Here is a 19896-nt window from a genome sequence, read left to right on the forward strand (position 1 = left end):
ATTATTTTTAGGGATGCACGATATATCGGCCACCATATCGGTATCGGCGGATAAATGCTCATTTTTTCTGTTATCGGTATCGGCCTGATAAGAAAATTTGGCCGATATCTTAAAGCCGATAAATAATGCATTATTTCCTTCAGAGACACTTCAGATGCGCGCTGTTCGTTTGCAGCCTTTTGTGCAATTGTACGTTGTAATATTGTGTTTATTTGATGTATATCTGATTTATCTCATATAGAATGCGTTTGGTTAAGTTAAAAGAGCGCTTCAGTTTACCGGAGATCATCTTTAGCTCAGCACACGTAGCTCAAACAGCAGTGCACAACATTAATAACTATGATTGGGAATGTTGTGTATATAACATTCTAATGAGAACATTATTATAATAAAACTTTGTGCATTCTTTGGGTTTAGTTGCTGTGTTTCAGCGCGTTGTTATGGGAAGAGCGCATCCACAACAGGATCACACATTCTGACTATAGCATGCAATAACTGTGTCATTTTGTACATATATAAGTTGTAATATTATGTTTATGTTGTATTAATATTAATCTCAGGATGCATTTCCTTGAGTTAAATAAGCTGCCAGCAAAACGCTTCAGTTTACCGTGTTCATTCAGCTCTTCAGCTTCAGCACGCGCAGCTCAACGGCTGCTATTTAAAACAGTGGTATTAATTTGTTACTTTTTCAAAATCATTGATATATTATTAATAACAACAACCACTTGTATTGTTCTCTTATTATTTTCATCAACAGTATGGTTTAGTAATTAAAATCATTTAATTATTGTCCGTGCAGAGGCTATTCCGTTTTATTGATCTATGGCGCATTCATTTTGATTCTTTACACGTGTAATGATGTCCAGTGACTTGTTTGCATTATTTATGCATAATTTTATTTATTTGTAAGACTTTTTTATGACTAAATTTGGTAATGGGAGAGTAAAAATATTTTTAAAACGTACACCGTTCAAACTAGGCTGCTTATGTTGAAGTGTTTGGGATGTGGCTTTTAATGATGAGACCTTTTTTGTAATCAGGCTCTCAAAAAGTATATAACAATTTGGATATAGATTTATCGGCCAACATATCGGTTATCGGCTTTCAAAAATAAAGAATAATCGGTTATCCGTATCGGCCAAAATTTTCATATCGGTGCATCCCTAAAGCATATAGTCAAATTTTTCAGGAAATACTCTTCTCCAGACTTCATTTCTCTAGTGAACTAGCGAGGTGTGAACACTGATGAGGTAAACGAAATGCTACGTGGCATTTTGTTTTGATGTCTTTCAGTGGTTGAAACACTGATTGAGCGATTACATGAGGTATGAGATGTTCATTCATGTTTATTTCACGTTAAAACTAGTAGTAAAAAGGAAGGGATAATCGCGCTCACTCATGCTCCGTGCTGCCGTTTGAACTGAGGCGTTTATACAGCAATCTGTCATGCCACATCAAAGAGCGCCAAAACGGAATTTATTGCTTGAATTTCTTGAAAAAATTGACATAATTTGAAAGATGAGACTTTGTTTCTTATCAAAAGTAACATGCGTACCGAACCGAAAGACCTGTATCAAACATTTTACGTGTACTGTTACACCCCTAATAGAAACACACTTAAAACTTTTAGAACTCTAGAAACCTCGTAGCAATGCACTAAAACAATCAGAACACCATAGCAAGTGCGTAGCAGCACACTTAAAACATATAGAACACTCTATCGACCACGTAGCAACAAACTAAAACACCATAGCAACTGCATAGCAATGCAATTAAAACCATTTAGAACTCTCTAGAAACCTCATAGCAATGCACAAAAAACAACTGCATAGCAAAACACACGCATACGTAGCAATGCGCTTAGTTAAGGTAATTATGACTTTTTATCTCACGATTCAGACTTTTTTTTCTCGCAATTGCGAAGTTTACATTTTGCTATTCTGACTTTTATCCTCAGAATTGTGTGATATAAACTCGCAACTGAGAGTTATAAAGTCAGAATCGAGAGATATAAACTTGCAATTCTGAGAAATAAAGTTAGTCTTTCTTTCCGCCGAATTAGGCTTTATAATTCGCAGTTACGTGTTTATATCTCATAATTCTGAGAAAAGAAGTCAGAATTGCGAGATATAAATTTACAATTGCGAGAAAAAAGTCAGAATTGCAAGATATAAACTCGCAATTGCGAGAAGAGTCAGAATCGCAAGTTGCACAATTCTGACTTGATTTCTCGCAATTGCAGGATATAAACGTGCAATTCTGAGCAAAAAAAAAGTCACATTGCGAGATATAAAATCGCAATTGTGAGGAAAAAAGTCAGAATTGTGATATAAAAAGTCGCAATTACTGCCATCACATCAGTTGAGCTGGAGAAGAAAACCAACCGCAGAAAACGGTTTATGCTAATGTCTGCTATAGCGCCCCTTGTGGCAGCACTGAGAACAACACATTCCTAAACGCATCAAATCAAACTAAAAGGGTTAGTGTTTACATCCTTTTTGTATTTTGTGCATCTCAACATCCTTTTAAAGACACACCAACTCTAATTGATTGTCTTCAGATGATTTTAGCAGCATCAGAATGCCAGCATACCTGTGAACACGGTGGACTTTGGCCTTTTTATTTTTATTTTTATCTTAGTCTAGCTGCACAGGATATACACCTACAGGCATATTTACACACCTGCCTCGTATTCAGACCAACCTGATGCTGAATTTCCCCCTGCGGCCGGGCCATTGTTTCTCTCTTTTGGTCTGCGGTAAGACTTTGTTGTGAGCGAGGGGTTCTCCTCGTCCAAACAGAGCCTCTGAAATCAGCTCTTTTGAGTGCTCGCGAACGGTGTTGTGGCTCTTGGCTAAGATTCGCTGGCAGACGAGACACGATGCGAAGGCCAAGGCCGGTTAGTGAGCTGCCAGATCGAGCCAGGAGCTTTATTATTATTCACTTCGAACATAAACAAGGGACTTTTTTTTGTTTTTTAGTACAGTAATCTGGCTCAGTGTAGTGTTTTGAAACCCCATACATCAATTATATGTTGTAGGCCCCTAATTTGTGTTGTGTTGTGTGTGATAATGAGTGTTTGTAATTGCAGGTAGTTGGGGAATAGTTGAACAGTGAGTAGAGAGGAGCGCGTCCACCTCGAGCCCTCCAGAGCCATGCATAGCAAGAACCGTAAGTGTATTAAAAGATGTCTCAGAGTTGTTTAATTGTATTTCTTCTTTAAACAGCAGCAAAAATAGTGTTAGTGTTTGATTCATTTCTGTGAATCAGTTCAAACTGTCCATTTTAGAGAATGAATTCAAAACTCTTCATGTAGGTAAATAGTGCATAATAATATTACAATTTAATAAAATAAAATAACTAAATATTCATATTTTTATTATTTCATTTATGACTTATGTATTGTTTATGGGTGCATATAAATAACATTATTTATTTGAAAACCAATATTAAATTAAACTAGTGTGGGCAAAATTTTACTGTATTACACTTTTTTCTATTTAAGTAATAATAGTATAATAATAATAATTTATTTTACCACACGCGTGTAAGCATGACTTTGTAGCTTATAAATAATATGATTATTTAAATAAAATAACAAAAATTATTATTATATTATTTATGATTTATGTACTGTTTTACTGGTGCAAATAATTAAAGATTTATATGCGCCAATATAAGAACGAAAATATTATATTACAATAGTGAAAAACAGTGTGCAGAACATGTATTGATTATTTTTAACTAGGTTTTATTGTATTTTGCTTATTGAAAAAATGTATTAAATAAATAGAAGAAGAAAAATAATAATGTTATTATTATTATATATTATTATATATTTTACATAATATTTGATTTGTGCTACACCCATTATCACATACGATTTTCATTTACTTATAAGCATGACTTAATTTTCATGGTTGGTCAACTTTTAGTTTCATCATTTTGAAAGTGCAGTTTTGTTTTCAGCCCCAGATTCCTCAACATACGTCTTACTAAAACTGAAAAAGTCAATCGAAAACCTCACAAACTTCTCTTGAATGTTGTAAGTGGGTTGTGTGGAATATTTGCAGCTCAACATAAGTGTGCACATATAATTTTTTACTGTATTATGATTTGGGACGCACTTACGTTAATCTTTCATGTTGTATAGGATAGATAGTATATTATTTGGGACTCAGTCCAGTAGTTTATCTGCCTCAGCACTTCCTGTATGGAGTCTCATGATCTTCTGACGGCTGTATTCGTGTGTCAGAGAGGAGACACTGCTCACCCAGCAGCTCCAGGACCCCTCTGGTTCCTGTCAAGGCCAAGATGTCGGTGGGCCAGAGCGAGGTGGAGCCCCTTCCCTTCCGGGTTCCTCGAGATTACCCACACTCACGCTTCAGCAAGGTGCCGCTGGCCGTCTATCCGCCCAAAGGAGCCCGAGCCAAGGCCTGGTGGGTAACCTCACCCCCCCCTTCCCCATCCAATCATGAATGCTTCCTCTGACAAACGCTGGATTAAGGGTTAAATTAACCGTAAGAAAGTGTTTGTAAACATCATCTAATGCTCCAATGTGATTGTCATATTCACACCAAATGTTTGAGTCAATGTTAGAGTTTCCTGACATATTTAAAATTAAACACAATTTGTATCAATTTATACTTTTAATAATTCATTTTTACTTCTGCGTATAGTTATTATTTTTATAGAAGAACACTTAACTTCCCAGAAAGCTCTTGATTTATCCCAAATTATGATGTAAATATTTATTGTAATAAAGTTATGTAAGCATTGGTGAACATTTTATATGTCAACATTCATTATGTTCAGGTATTGAATTTTAGAGAAATATGTGCAATATGAAAACATTTATTGTGCAACTAGAAAAATGTATTATTGGTCATCTTTGATCAAAATGAATGATGTAATATTTATATAAATTAATGGTGATAATATTTACACTACTGTTCAAAAGTTTGGGGTCGATAAGATTTTAATGTTTTTGAAAGAAGTTTCTTCTGCTCACCGGTGATGCATTTATTAGATAAAAAATACATTAAAAGTATAGTAAAAATGTGAAATATTATTACAATTTAAAATAACTGTTTTCTATGTGAATATATTGTAAAATGTAATTTATTCTTGTGATCAAAGCTGAATTTTCAGCATCATTACTCCAGTCTTCAGTGTCACATGATCCTTCAGAAATCATTTAATATACTGATTTGCTGCTCAAGAAACATATTATCTGATTATTAATTCTGATTATTATCTCATTATTTGTGGAAACCATGATGCATTTTTCTTAGGATTCTTTGATGAAAAGAACAGTTAAAAAAAAAACTTTTATGTCGATTCAAATTACAGTTCGACTTCCTGTGGTTGTGACCAATTTTTTTTTTTATTCAAATACACATAAATTGAAAGGGAGTTGAATTACGTTTGGAAATTTTACTCTATGCAAGTTCAGATCTTAAAATACACAATGTCTTTTCTCTAGCGTGTCTTTACCGGTGGTGAGTCTGGAGAAGATGCCGTGTTTCAACCGATCGGAGGGAGCGCTCATCAAAGTCACCTCCACGTCTCCCACGGCGGGTTCTTCTCTTTCTTTCTCCTCCACGTCTTCCTCTCCATCTTCCGCTCCTCTCAAGTCCTCCTTGACGTCACCAGCATCTCACAAGAACCAGGAGAAGTTCCTGAATGGTCGCGGTCCTGTGACGCCTCGCTCTACCACGCCCCCCTCGCTGATTGACAGGCGGCCCAGCCCGTCACGGTCGCCCTTGGAGAAACGGCCCGCCCCCTTGCCCTCCCCACAGGACAGGAGACCCGCGGCCTCCACGTCTCCATCCCTATTGGACCGGAGACCAATAGTCCCTCCTTCTCCACCAGACAAGAAGCATCAGAATGGAGCCAAAGGCGGGCGGCACCGAAGAGTGTCGGGTGAGTAGCAAACGCTTGTTTAATGTACAGTCAAACCAAAAATTATTCAGACACCAGATAGCATTTTTTATGTTTTTTTTTTTACTAGTGGGTGCAGGACACTATAGTTCATTTATGTAAGTGAGGATAGCAAAATAAAGTGAACTGTGACATATTATACCCAAAAATTCTTCATACAATGGGCTACCAGTAAAATGCATAAACATTTGGGACCAGAAATTATTCAGACACTTTGACCTGACCATGTTTTGCTTAAGTGTTTTTTCTTTAATTGCTAATGCGACCTTTTTACACCACAGACTGAACAAAATTAAGCATGGCTTGGTAATTGGTTGACCTAAATTGGTATTATCTAATTGTGTACTTAAATGCAGCTGCAAGCTATTCAACAGAATTCATTACATACCTTTCTGTCTCAGTTATCTGATATTATCAAGATGAATTTGTTCTGACACAGTTTAACTCTGAGTTCTTGTCATATTGAATACATTTTGGTTTGACTAACTTTTGATCTGAGGTTTGTTTTGAAACCAGAAGAAATGCACTTGCAGCACATTTAACTTAATAATGTAGGAAACAACTTGGATTTGATTGGTCAGGAGAAGGCGGGGCTTTTTCTCCGACTGTACGGCTTTGGTGATGTCATCAGAAAAGAAAAGGCATTAGTGGATGCCTTAGTGCAGTGGTTCTCAAACTTTTTTTGGTCGCGCCCCCCTTTAAACCTATACAAAAATCTGCCCCCTCCCCCGAATCCCCATTCCACCTCAGACTACCAAATAATTTCACTAAACATGAAAAATGAATGCTTTTTTAATTAAAAAAACCTACAGGGGAAAAAACACCTGCATCACTTGAAACATTGAAAAATAGCATAGAGAGAATAACTGTTATTGTTATTATTATTCTCTGTTATTTTTTTATTTTTTGTGGGTTTCTTGCTGTCCGCTAAGGCATAGGACACACACAGGCTTTCCTCCTCACCAATGACATTAAACACGTGTCTACACCGGACGCGAGTGGCAAAATACAGTAGAACCATTATAATCAGTGAAGCTGTGTACACTGGATGCGGCGCGACATTAAACTGATGTCTTGTTCTATTTATGACGTATAAATTAAAGCTAAACAGCTAAAAAATGAAAACTGAATATAAAATATAAAAGTAAAGCTAAATATAAAAATAAAATAGCTAATTCTAAACAACCCCCCCACTATAATAGTATTATAAATAATACTCAAATAACACTGATCTTAGCCCTTCAAGATTTTCGCACATTATTTCTTAAGTTTTGTTATTGTTAAATTATTTATAGGGATGCACGATATTAGATTTTTGCCGATATCCGATATGCCGATAGTTTTCAACTAATTTTGGCCGATACCGATATATACTTATTTTTAATTTTGGTTAGTTTTTAACAAGAACTTATTTGTTACAATTAAATAAACAATAATAAAGTTATTTTATAATTACAGTTGATTAAAGATTTAAAAATAACTATAAATAAACTATGTATTAATCACTGCATTTTTTTCAGAAAGATGCAGTGGTTACCTTAACATTTAAATTTATGATTTAACATTTGTAAATGGTCTAAAGCAAAAGAGTTGTAAAAATTCTGAAAATATTTTAGAGCTCATAATTTGTTTAAAAATATATAACATATTACACATTAATGGATAAATCGGTATATATAAAATTATTTAATTTAAGTGTCATGTTTTTATTTTTTTTATTTTTTTTGTTCATGTAAGCTATAGCTTCTGACCTTTAAATCAAAACATACTCATGATTTTATGGCATCAATTACTGCTTTATTTAATCAGAAACACAGTCTAAATGTTATTTGTGTATTTTGCTTTCCTTTTATTAGAAGTAGGCCAACAGCGCCCCTACAGAATTAAAACTCCTTACTGAGCAGGCATTAGGACCCGGAGGAGGCTGCCGCTGCACATGCTATTACGGTTTACTCTACGTGCATTCTCAGTTTAAATGCAGTGATCCAAAACAATCAATCTAATCATCATTCAGGTGAAACTTTGCAGAATGAGCCACAATGCTGACCTGATCTAATAGCTAGCGCACCCTGAGCACATGTGAGTTAATGTATTCCTCTTATCGGCAAGACATAGTGGCATAATTTTTCATATCGGGCCGATGCCGATATTTACATTTAAATCCATTATCGGCCGATTCCGATATTGGTCCGATAATATTGTGCATCCCTAATTATTTTTATATACTTTTAAAAAAGAAGAAGGGAGAAGTAAAACAAACTAAAAAAACAAACCAAAACGATGAACAAAAATAAATAAATAAACCCCATCGCTTGTTTTCTGTGGTTTATAGTTTGTAGGCTTGTAGTTCATCTGGCAGCATGAATGTTTAGTCATAACTAGCCTCTGCTAGAGGGTCAGTCGTCTCTCTCCGTATGTTGTTTACTGGGCTCTCGTCCCACCGGAGGTTTGATTTATGCTGTGTAATTGGCTGCTCTCGGTCGCCAGATCCTCTGCTGTGTCCAGCAGCCGCCACAGACACTCACGCTCTATTACAGAGAGTTTGAGCTAGTTTAAGTGTTTTTGTGAGCTTCGGATAGCACCACAATTTCTCAGAGTTAAAAGCTCAGGTCTGAAATATGTTCCCAGTAAACTACGTCTATACAGACGGCATCCAAAATGAGAATATACCTTAGAAATGACTGGAAATGATTAGAGACTCATGCACAAAAGAAATGCATGAGATATTTGGTCAAAACTCAATGCATTCTGACATTAGCATAATTAATTAGTGCATTTTAATTGACTAAAAGCATATAATAAATGTTTTTTGTATATGTAATATTTTAATAAACATGATATAGTAATAAAATATTATATGCTATGTATATAAATCTATTTTCTTACACACACACACGTATATACGTATTAGTAATATATACATACATAATAAATAATTAAACAATTGTTATTTTGTTATTTGCTGTACAGGGAGAGTGTTTGATCCTAATAAACATTGTGGGGTTTTGGACCCAGAGACAAAGCGGCCTTGCACTCGATCTTTAACCTGCAAGGTTGGTATCGTCACTCATTAGTGTGCAATTTAATCATCTCTGTCCACTGAGGATTGTGGTGGAGTTTAAAGTGTTTGTTTGTGTATGTTGTAGACTCACTCTCTAACCCATCGGCGAGCCGTCCCGGGACGGAGGAAAGACTTCGACATCCTACTAGCGGAGCATAAGGGACGGGCGAAGGAGAAGGAGACGGGGCAAAAAAAGGATGTTCAAGCAGGCAGCCAATCAGTGCAGGTCACACAGTCACATGACTCAGCAACCAGCCTATCCACAAGCTGCACCAATGCCAAGACCACGCCCACTCTCAAACTGCAGCTGGCCAATTCACACTTACACAGGTACGTACTGCTGACTACAAGACTGTGCAATTATTTTAATGTCTAGGTATCTATCATCTATTTTTTAAAGTAAAACAGAAAAAACATTGTTAAAATATTCAAAGCATATGTGCATTATTTATAATATGTATAAATAAACATTTATCATATTTTCCTACATAATTTTACGAAAACATTTTATATTAAATATTAGATATTTAACAAATATTTTTTTATATGAAATAATATTAATATTTGTAGTAATATTAATATTTTTAAAAATATGAAATTTTTAAGTGATGGTGCACTTTGAATTGTTGAATCAGAGTTCTGAATTAATTTATTGAACTGAACTGTATAAACTGATTCACAGATTTTAGTTTTATACTGAAAAAAAATAAAATATAAATATCACTTTCATATAACTTGTAATATTATCATTATTGTAGTATGATGGTGAATAATTATTAGAATGTCAACTTTAAATGAAAATTAGAAATGTTACCTTGGCAACTAACTGAAATAAAATACATTTAAGTAGAAGTACTAAAATGACTGAAACGGAAAAATAAAAAACCTGACAATATCAAAATAAAATCCAATTCATAATATGAATAAATAAAAGAAATGAAGTTAAATAGAAATATAAAAAAGGCACAAGTACATAACAAAATAACTAAAAACTAAACTAAAATGAAAAAAAAAAAAAAAACTAATTCAAAACATTAATAAATACTATAATGGTATATAAATAAAACAAAACTAACCATGTTTATTTGTCTATATTGTGTGCATAGAATGAGTTTGGCCCTTTAGAATCAAACTTGCCAACTATATCATTTTTTTTTCTGCTGAAGTTTAAAATGGGAAAAGAAAAGACTGTTTAACTATTATATAATGACACGTTTTATTGAAAATAAATGCATTCAATATAATTGCAATATTTGAAAATTGCCAGAAAAAAAATTGAAATACTAAAAATACATGAACGCTAAACAGAAAAAATTTATAAAAAATGACAAAAGCACATAACAAAATTACCAAACCAAATGAAAATTCAAATAAATAAATAAATAATAGTAGAGTGTATAATAATACTAAAATATAACTTAAATTATAAAAAAAAAAAAAAGTTCATCCTCGAGTTTCAGCAGTCTTTTTTTTGCAGCTCTGCACCCGTTCCTCCTCCTGAACCCGCGCTCAGCTGGCAGCAGTGCAGTGGAGACGCACGTCTGTCCAGCGATGAAGAAGAAAGCGACCTCCCTGAGGAGTCTGAGAAGCTGCTGTGCCACTATTCTCCACAGCACCCGCGAGCCATGAGCGTGAGCTGCACCAAACCACTACATTACAACATTTGGGACCCTGTATATTGCTGTATATGCGTAAAGCATTTTAAAAATGGAGTAATATAAGGTGAAAACCCATTCTCTCCTGTCTTAGTGCTGTGCGTTCAGCAGTCGGTTGATGGGACGGGGGCACTACGTGTTCGACCGGCGGTGGGACCGGGTGCGGCTGGCGCTCCACTGCATGGTGGAAAAACACGTCAACTCTCTCATGTGGAGGTGAGCGTCCCGCAAGGCCCACAGCTACACGCTTGTCCATCCGCTCACACAATTATTGCTTATGAATGATGTATTTATGGGTGCATACATTCAGTTCACTTTTCCCATAATAGGGTGAATCTATATATAGTAGGGGTTGTATTTCACCCCAAAATCACAAGAAAAAAATATTTTGAGTTAGGAAAATAAGGACTTGTCACAGTCATTTTTTTATTTGGACATTATTTTCATTAACAGTTAATCTATTATTATTATTATTATTATTATTAATTATAATACAACCATTTATGTTTAATAATCCCATAGGAATATAGCCACCTTAAAACCTTACTGATCTTCAAAATAGGCTTCATCTGCAAAATATTATCTTCACCCAAATATCATAAGAAATTAAATATATTTTGAATTAAGCAAAAAAACTGATCAAGATTTTTGTCTGCATTCTGACATTTATTTTCATGTTGTTTTATTTTTTTTTTACATTATTAAACAAATCATTAAACATAAAATTATTGTTTTTATTAATAATAGTTTTTAAACATCATTAAACTGAATAATTAAATATGATTGTTGAATGATAGTAAATAATCATTCTTAGTAAACATGTTTATGGCGGTTAAGCATATTTACAAATAATAATTATTTTTTTATTTATTTAATATTAGTTAAATTAATAATGCATATTTTTTCCAGGCTAAAAAAAATAAATAATTTGATTTATTATTCTGTAATATCTGAATATAAACACAATTAATGTTTAATAATGTATAATAATAATAATAATAATAATGTATATTAAATAATAATCATACAGATTTAAATAATAAATATATAGAAAAATAGCCTCATTAAAATAAAATAAAATTTAAAAAAAGACTTCATTTTCTTTATGCAAAATATTATTTTTCTTTTTTTTATTTAGGGGTGAAATATGACCAAGATGTTTTTTGGTGAGGTTTGTTTCATAAGCCTTTAATGAATTCAATGAATGTTAACAGCTTCAGTTCAGCTGTTTAGTTTTAGTACTCGAATGACTTTACAAAGGCTCAAAGCGTTTTCTTTCACTCAGTGAACACACAGCATTTAGGTTAATGTGCCACACGGCTTCCTACCGCATACTGGTGATGTCATATCCTGTTTGTCACAGGAAAGTCCCCCTAGCGGTGGAGAGCATGACGAGCTCGACTGAAGTTTCTCCCCTCGGCTCTCCGTTCGTCCCCAACCACGCGCTGGCGGCTCCTCTGGACGGCGTCTCCATGGTCTCGTACTCCACCTCTTTCTCTCATAACGGCGCTGGGGTTTTCTGCATCCGGGACCCCGGACCCGGACCCAGACCGCAGTGGAATAAACCGGCCAAGCCACCCAAAGCCTCAGGGGACGGAACGGGACCTAAAAAGCGGAAAGCGCCTCCGCCCTCTGAGTCACGAAAGAGAGGGAGCAGTGGGAACAGCTACCATCTGCCTCTGGGAGCGGCGCACATCAGTAACGGGACGGTGGCCCTCAGCGTGCGGGCCAAGCCGGGGGCCCCAGGGCCGAGGGAGCAGGACAGGTACGGGAGCGTGGAGCTGTCCCTCCCGCAGGCACTCACCGGGGATCACGGGGGTGTCTCGTCCCACAGCCCGCTGCCCTATGGCTCCTCCGATGGGAGGAAGAGGAAGAGCTCTGGATCGAGCACCAACAGTGACAAACCCAGCAAAAGCACCAAATCCACAGCACTGGACGGGGTCTTCAGGAAGAGCAGCAGCAGTTCGCCCCACAGCGCCCTCCCCAGACAGGTAAAACATGTTAAAAATGTAGTAACGTGTCTTTATAGACCAATTTTTTGCGTGTGTGTTGATTTCAATTTATTGGATTTATCCACTGAAAAACACTCAATATGACAGAAGATATATTAAGGAATAAAATATTATAATAGAAACATAAAATATTAAGGCATTTCAGTATTGTAATTTGCAGGCCTGGAAAAGATTTATAATTTTTTTAATAGTATAATTTTTTTTTTAGAATATATATATTTTGAAAATACAAATATTATATATATAAATATATGTAAATGAATTATTATTTATTAAAATAATATGAAAAGTTGTGATTTTTCAAGCATACACACATTCTCTATATATGTTTTTTTTCTACCCTGGAAAAGAATTACAATATTATATAATTATTATATTTATTATTATTTGTTATATTTTTATATTAATAATAAGTTATTTACAATCATGCCATTTTTCTAGTGTCTACATTTTATTCTAGTGTACTATATATATTTTTTTAGCTCATAAAAGATAGTAATTTTTAAAAAGATTGTAATTTTTTCAATATGTATTTAATAATGTTTTTAAAAGTTTTTAATCATGATTTTTTTCTAGTATGAAAATATTTTCTATTATATTTTTATGCACTAGAAGAAGAAAAAATTACAGATGTAAGAACCTTGGATAATGTAATGTATTCCTACATTATTTTCATACCATTTTTGCATTTTACTTTCATCTCATGAATGACGCTGAGGGTTTTTTGCCGGCAATTCTCTTTGGTTTTCTTTTTTTTTTTAAACTGTACATTCAGAATCCTTGCATATGCAAACCTACTAACCACTGATGTGTTTTGTAGCCCAAGGTCCCTCACTGATGCGGTGTGAGTTTGAGAAGAGCTTGGGACGTCCTGTAGACGCGGGACGCCAGCACTGTGTCTGTCCTGCCTTGATCCCAGCGCTGCCTCTACGGTTGAGTCGCATCCTTCGCGTCCTCCTTTCCTACAGGGCTTCTTCTGTTCTGTTTCCATTAGGAATAAACGTTTCATCTGCCAGTTTATCGGAGATTGATTTCTCACGTTTCCTTCAGTCTCATGCAGATTCAGATTTTGATTTAACCAGTACACAACACGTTTCAGACATTCAGCGATACAGAGTTTTATTTTGATTTTCACGTAGATGGGGACAACATGAAGGAACACCCTTCAGACTCAACCGTGTCGATCTAAAGTGCACTTAATTTATGTAAAAACTAACTACGTAAAAAGGAGGGTTTCAAACAAGGGAATATTTTACAGACGCTTTTTCGGCAAGTTGTATTTTTCTAAATTGGATGAATTCAGGTTTTTGAGTATTTGTTTTTGACACACAAGTGTTTGTCGATTTAAAAAAAAAAAAGAAAAAGAGGCCAGGACTTGACAACTTTAACCGGTGATGAATTTTGTATAATAATTTATCCTTTATTAATTTTCTTACTGACCTGATTAGTGCTTCACATGTTGAGCAGAAGTATATTTGTATGCCATTTTAAAGGTTTAAAGTATTATAGAGACCCTATTGTTGGAAATGTGTGTACATATCTTTTATTATAATTGTTTTGTTTTGTATTTATTGTTCGTTTCTCTCAGAGGTTCAAGGATTTAATGGTTACTTATCTTCCTCAGTCATATGTATCTACATAGACCTAAAGATGGTTGCTTATGAAAGGGCCTTGCATCCTTCGCATTTTCCATTTATACTCTCTGATTATGTTTTTAAGGAATACTAACTGAAATGATGATGTGCCCACAGGATCCCAGTCTTTCAAGACTTTTCTAGAGGAAAGGTACTTGGCTGTGAGCCAGTATTGGCAGTCGGCCCAGGTCTGTTGCCAATTTTGTTTTTTAAAAGATGTTGTTAGGTCATATGTGCACCTTTTATTGTTTGACCATCAGAAATGAAGACCTTCTCAAAGAGTTAACGGAGAAATGTTTGCTGTTTACTCTCTATTTACACTACCGCTTTAGTTTTATTCAGCAAGGACTCAAAAGTGGCATTTATAATGTGACAAAAAAATTAACTTAATATTCCTCAAACAATCAGTTTCCACAAAAACAAGCATTTATAATAATCAGAAATTTTCAGCATATTAGAATGATTTCTGAAGACTGGAGTAATGGTGCTGAAAATTCAGCATTGCATCACAGGAATAAATTAGATTTTAAAATATATTCAAATAGAAAACAGCTATTTTAAATTGTAATAATATTTCACAATTTTACTGTTTTTACCGTATTTTTTTTTAAATAAATGCAGCCTTGGTGAACAGAGACTTCTTTCAAAAACATAAAAAATCTTACATATCCCAAATTTTTGAACGGCAGTGTAAGTGTTCCTGGCCTAATTTTGCATAGTTTTTAAGCATTATAATAAATGATATGGCAATAATGTGTCACCATGATAACTTTTAAAAAAGAAAGTCCCACTGAATATTCAGTTTTACACTGAATTTGCAACATTAAAATGGATTGTAAATGGCATTTCATGTTGCTATCAAAGGTGAAGTGCAAAGAATTGCACAGAAATGCAAAATAATGATTATTTCCAAACAGGTTTCCGGATCAGTGTGGTTTTGCATTGAGACCTTTTTTCATACTTTACAATTCAGCTCCATGTCCTCTTGTTTAATCTCTGAGAAGCTCTTCATCACTAGCATAAGAATCTTAATATTTAAAGGAACAGTTCACCCAAAAATGAACATTTTCTGAAAATGTACTCACCCTCAGGCCATTTAAGATGTAGATGAGTTTGTTTCCTCATCAGATTTGGAGAAATTTAACATATCACTTGCTCCTCTGCAGTGAATGGGTGCCGTCAGAATGAGAGTCCAAACAGCTGATAAAAACATCACAGTAATCCATGATGGATTATGGACTTGTATTGTAGTCGAAGCAATGGTTTTAATTTAAACATTTCTTAATGTTGGATTTGTTTCTTACAAATACACAGTTTTTCACTTCACAAGATGTTAATTGATGGACTGGAGTGGTGTGGATTATTGTGATGTTTTTATCAGCTGTTTGGCCTCTCATTCTGACGGCACCCATTCACTGCAGAGCATCCATTGGTGAGCAAGTGACAGAATGCTACATTTCTCCAAATCTGATGAAGAAACAAACAGCAAAGGTTTGTCTGAACTATTCCTTTAAGGAGCCACAACTCCTGTAAAGATCCCTTTTTGCGCTTTCTTTTGGATTTGAGTACTATTTTATTTATAAAAATTATTGATATATGAATTTATAAGGAGAAATAATCATGTATAGTTGTTCTGACTGTGCAAAGACAATACGCTCTGTGAACCCAGCGTGTGTTTGCTGTGACGGCTCTCTACCCCCGATTATTACCGTGTTGCCTTGCTGCCAATGCGAAACTGTCCATAGGTCAGCTACCAGAGCTAGAAACCAACCCCGGATCCCTTCCACGCCATCTTTTATGCGTGAAGTGCTTCCATTTGGATTTGGCGCTGTAATGTTTTGAGGTCAAGCGGCGGTGAAGTTCCCCCAATCCACACCGAGTCTTCATCATCACGGAGAAGAAAACTGCCTGGATGAGGATGTTCGGTTACATGTTTTGCCTTTTCCCATTGCACGTCAATCATTAGAGATTATTCTATGGAATTATTGACATGATAACATATATATATATTTTTTCAGAATAGCGTGAAGGACCACTTAAGTAAACCGAATGAATTGGAATGTGAAATTGCAATGCGGTCAAGATCTGATCATGGTACCCCTTTTTGACCTTCTGGCTCTTTCTTTTGGTCCAGCAGTGCCACAAATCTGTGTACTACAGTTCATCGACAGGAAATGTTGAACTGTAACTAAGCTATGAAGTACTATTATTATACAGTAGGTCCTTGTAAACACATCCCTCTTGTAGAAATTAAGGAATGTCACCATGGCATAGCAGTGCAATTTTTATTTATATATTTTTATTTTCTCTCTTTTCATTTTATTTTTTTACATTTTTTATATTTTTATAAATATAAAATAATAATCCATATTATTATTATTATGGAAGCCCATTTCCTTCACAGAATAAAAAAAAGGTAACTGTGTGTGGGTTTTTTTTTTTTCAATTCTGACTTTTTATCGTAATTCTGAGTGTATATATATATCTCACAATTCGTATTTTGTTTCTTGCAATTTAGAGAAAAAAAGTTAGATAAAAAAAAAAGATACAAAATCTGACTTTTTGTCTTATAATTCTCACACTTCTGATTTTTTTCTTGCCATTGCGAGTTTATATCTTGTAATTCTGAGAAAAAAGTCAGAATTGTGAAAAACATTTTTTTCTGTTATGGGTTTCCATAATATATATCTATTAAAGTTTTGTTTGTTTTGTAGTTTTTAATTTTGCTTTTTAATTTTTAATTTCTATATTTTTATATTAACTTTTATTTTATTTTTTTTAATTTGTTTTGTAGTTTTTAATTTGGCATTTTTTTTTTGGTTTTGGGGGGGGGGGGGGGGGCATTTTATTTTTGTTCATTCATTTTTTTTTTTATTATAACTTTTTTTCAGTAGTTTAATGACTGATTTCATAAATCAGTCATTAAATCGTCAATCGTCATTGATTTCATTTGAATATTTGTATATTGTAAGCTACATTTTCGGTTACACATTGAACTCAAAATCACACGCAGAGAAAGACACACGGCTTGCTTCCAGCGTCAAGGAAAATGCTTGAAGCAATCTGAATTAATTCTGTAATGTTCTCCATTCTGTTCAGTTGGTCTACTGATATGTATTGTTGCATGTGTGCATACTACTACTTTGCCATTATTAGTGAATGTCATTGCTAACTAGATGGTTTGTCATAACACTGCACAAGCAGCCCTGTTAATAAGCTTATTCCCAACCACATCACCTGTCCTCTTTCCCTCTTACAGATGCTTATGTAGTAGATGTATTATAGCCACACCTTCAGTGCTTCGACGTGACCCAGCCATAACAATTGTAAAGATTTCGAAGGCCTTATTTTTATACCTGGACTCTTCATGCAGCATCTCTAAATCTGACATAAGAGGTGTTAATAGGCATTTCTCTCATTCCTCAGACGAGCTCCTGTGTCCTTTATACAGTTTTTGTGTCCTGTTGGCCCATGTGTTCTCAATGATATAGATGTGTATTTTCAGGTTTGATGATATTTGCATTTCAGCTGTTACAGAAATACATTTTTCTTACCTGCTTGCTTGTGTTCTTGATTTGTGTTCAAGTGTCTGTGCGAAGTCAAGTGCTTATTTATTTAGTGTTTATTCTCACAGAAGAATATCTATATCTTGTTCTATCTATCTATATCTTGTTCTATCTACAAACCCGATTCCAAAAAAGTTGGGACACTGTACAAATTGTGAATAAAAACAGAATGCAATGATGTGGAAGTTTCAAATTTCAATATTTTATTCAGAATACAACATAGTTTTAACATGTCATCTGAGAAAATGTATAATTTTAAGGGAAAAATAAGTTGATTTTAAATTTCATGGCATCAACACATCTCAAAAAAGTTGGGACAAGGCCATGTTTACCACTGTGTGGCATCCCCTCTTCTTTTGATAACAGTCTGCAAACGTCTGGGGACTGAGGAGACAAGTTGCTCAAGTTTAGGAATAGGAATGTTGTCCCATTCTTGTCTAATACAGGCTTCTAGTTGCTCAACTGTCTTAGGTCTTCTTTGTCACATCTTCCTCTTTATGATGCGCCAAATGTTTTCTATGGGTGAAAGACTCTTGTTCTATCTATCTGTCTGTCTGTCTGTCTATCTATATCTTGTTCTGTCTGTCTGTCTGTCTGTCTGTCTGTCTATCTATCTATCTATCTCTTGTTCTATCTATCTGCCTGTCTGTCTGTCTATCTATCTATCTATCTCTTGTTCTATCTATCTGCCTGTCTGTCTGTCTATCTATCTATCTATCTCTTGTTCTATCTATCTGCCTGTCTGTCTGTCTATCTATCTATCTATCTCTTGTTCTATCTATCTGCCTGTCTGTCTGTCTATCTATCTATCTATCTCTTGTTCTATCTATCTGCCTGTCTGTCTGTCTATCTATCTATCTATCTCTTGTTCTATCTATCTGCCTGTCTGTCTGTCTATCTATCTATCTATCTCTTGTTCTATCTATCTGCCTGTCTGTCTGTCTATCTATCTATCTATCTCTTGTTCTATCTATCTGCCTGTCTGTCTGTCTATCTATCTATCTATCTCTTGTTCTATCTATCTGCCTGTCTGTCTGTCTATCTATCTATCTATCTCTTGTTCTATCTATCTGCCTGTCTGTCTGTCTATCTATCTATCTATCTCTTGTTCTATCTATCTGCCTGTCTGTCTGTCTATCTATCTATCTATCTCTTGTTCTATCTATCTGCCTGTCTGTCTGTCTATCTATCTATCTATCTCTTGTTCTATCTATCTGCCTGTCTGTCTGTCTATCTATCTATCTATCTCTTGTTCTATCTATCTGCCTGTCTGTCTGTCTATCTATCTATCTATCTCTTGTTCTATCTATCTGCCTGTCTGTCTGTCTATCTATCTATCTATCTCTTGTTCTATCTATCTGCCTGTCTGTCTGTCTATCTATCTATCTATCTCTTGTTCTATCTATCTGCCTGTCTGTCTGTCTATCTATCTATCTATCTCTTGTTCTATCTATCTGCCTGTCTGTCTGTCTATCTATCTATCTATCTCTTGTTCTATCTATCTGCCTGTCTGTCTGTCTATCTATCTATCTATCTCTTGTTCTATCTATCTGCCTGTCTGTCTGTCTATCTATCTATCTATCTCTTGTTCTATCTATCTGCCTGTCTGTCTGTCTATCTATCTATCTATCTCTTGTTCTATCTATCTGTCTATCTATCTATATCTTGTTCTATCTATCTATCTGTCTGTCTGTCTGTCTGTCTATCTATATCTTGTTCTATCTATCTGTCTATCTACCTATCTGTCTGTCTGTCTGTCTATCTATCTATCTATCTGTCTGTCTGTCTGTCTGTCTGTCTATCTATATCTTGTTCTATCTGTCTGTCTATCTATCTATCTGTCTGTCTGTCTGTCTATCTATCTATCTATCTATATCTTGTTCTATCTGTCTATATATCTATCTGTCTATCTATCTATCTATCTATCTATCTATATCTATATCTTGTTCTATCTATCTATCTGTCTGTCTGTCTGTCTGTCTGTCTGTCTATCTATCTATCTATCTGTCTATCTATATCTTG

General features: G+C 34.8%; 2 protein-coding genes across 5 annotated transcripts in view; both read left to right on the forward strand.

Moving 5' to 3' along the window:
- atxn7l1 (ataxin 7-like 1) overlaps positions 1 to 13575 on the forward strand; it is a 27993-nt gene extending 14418 nt beyond the window's left edge. For 3 of the 4 annotated variants that reach the window (XM_016270304.1, XM_016270306.1, XM_016270305.1), the window contains 10 exons: positions 3095 to 3174; positions 4259 to 4442; positions 5489 to 5928; positions 8917 to 8999; positions 9093 to 9337; positions 10485 to 10638; positions 10757 to 10878; positions 12026 to 12653; positions 13287 to 13306; positions 13495 to 13575. In XM_016270304.1, the coding sequence (XP_016125790.1) occupies positions 3159 to 3174; positions 4259 to 4442; positions 5489 to 5928; positions 8917 to 8999; positions 9093 to 9337; positions 10485 to 10638; positions 10757 to 10878; positions 12026 to 12653; positions 13287 to 13306; positions 13495 to 13522 (1920 nt within the window). In that variant the 5' untranslated portion in view covers positions 3095 to 3158 and the 3' untranslated portion in view covers positions 13523 to 13575. The remainder of the gene's footprint in view (positions 1 to 3094; positions 3175 to 4258; positions 4443 to 5488; positions 5929 to 8916; positions 9000 to 9092; positions 9338 to 10484; positions 10639 to 10756; positions 10879 to 12025; positions 12654 to 13286; positions 13307 to 13494) is intronic. The other variant, XM_016270307.1, reaches the window with a different exon arrangement.
- An 850-nt stretch (positions 13576 to 14425) lies between these two features.
- LOC107583943 (zinc finger protein 800-like) overlaps positions 14426 to 19896 on the forward strand; it is a 23332-nt gene continuing 17861 nt past the window's right edge. The window contains exon 1 of the mRNA XM_016270310.1: positions 14426 to 14496. The gene's annotated coding sequence lies outside the window, so the exon portion shown is untranslated. The remainder of the gene's footprint in view (positions 14497 to 19896) is intronic.

This window comes from Sinocyclocheilus grahami, unplaced genomic scaffold (genome assembly GCF_001515645.1).
Source record: "Sinocyclocheilus grahami isolate Dianchi unplaced genomic scaffold, SAMN03320097.WGS_v1.1 scaffold56.1, whole genome shotgun sequence".
In the NCBI taxonomy this organism is placed as follows: domain Eukaryota; kingdom Metazoa; phylum Chordata; class Actinopteri; order Cypriniformes; family Cyprinidae; genus Sinocyclocheilus; species Sinocyclocheilus grahami.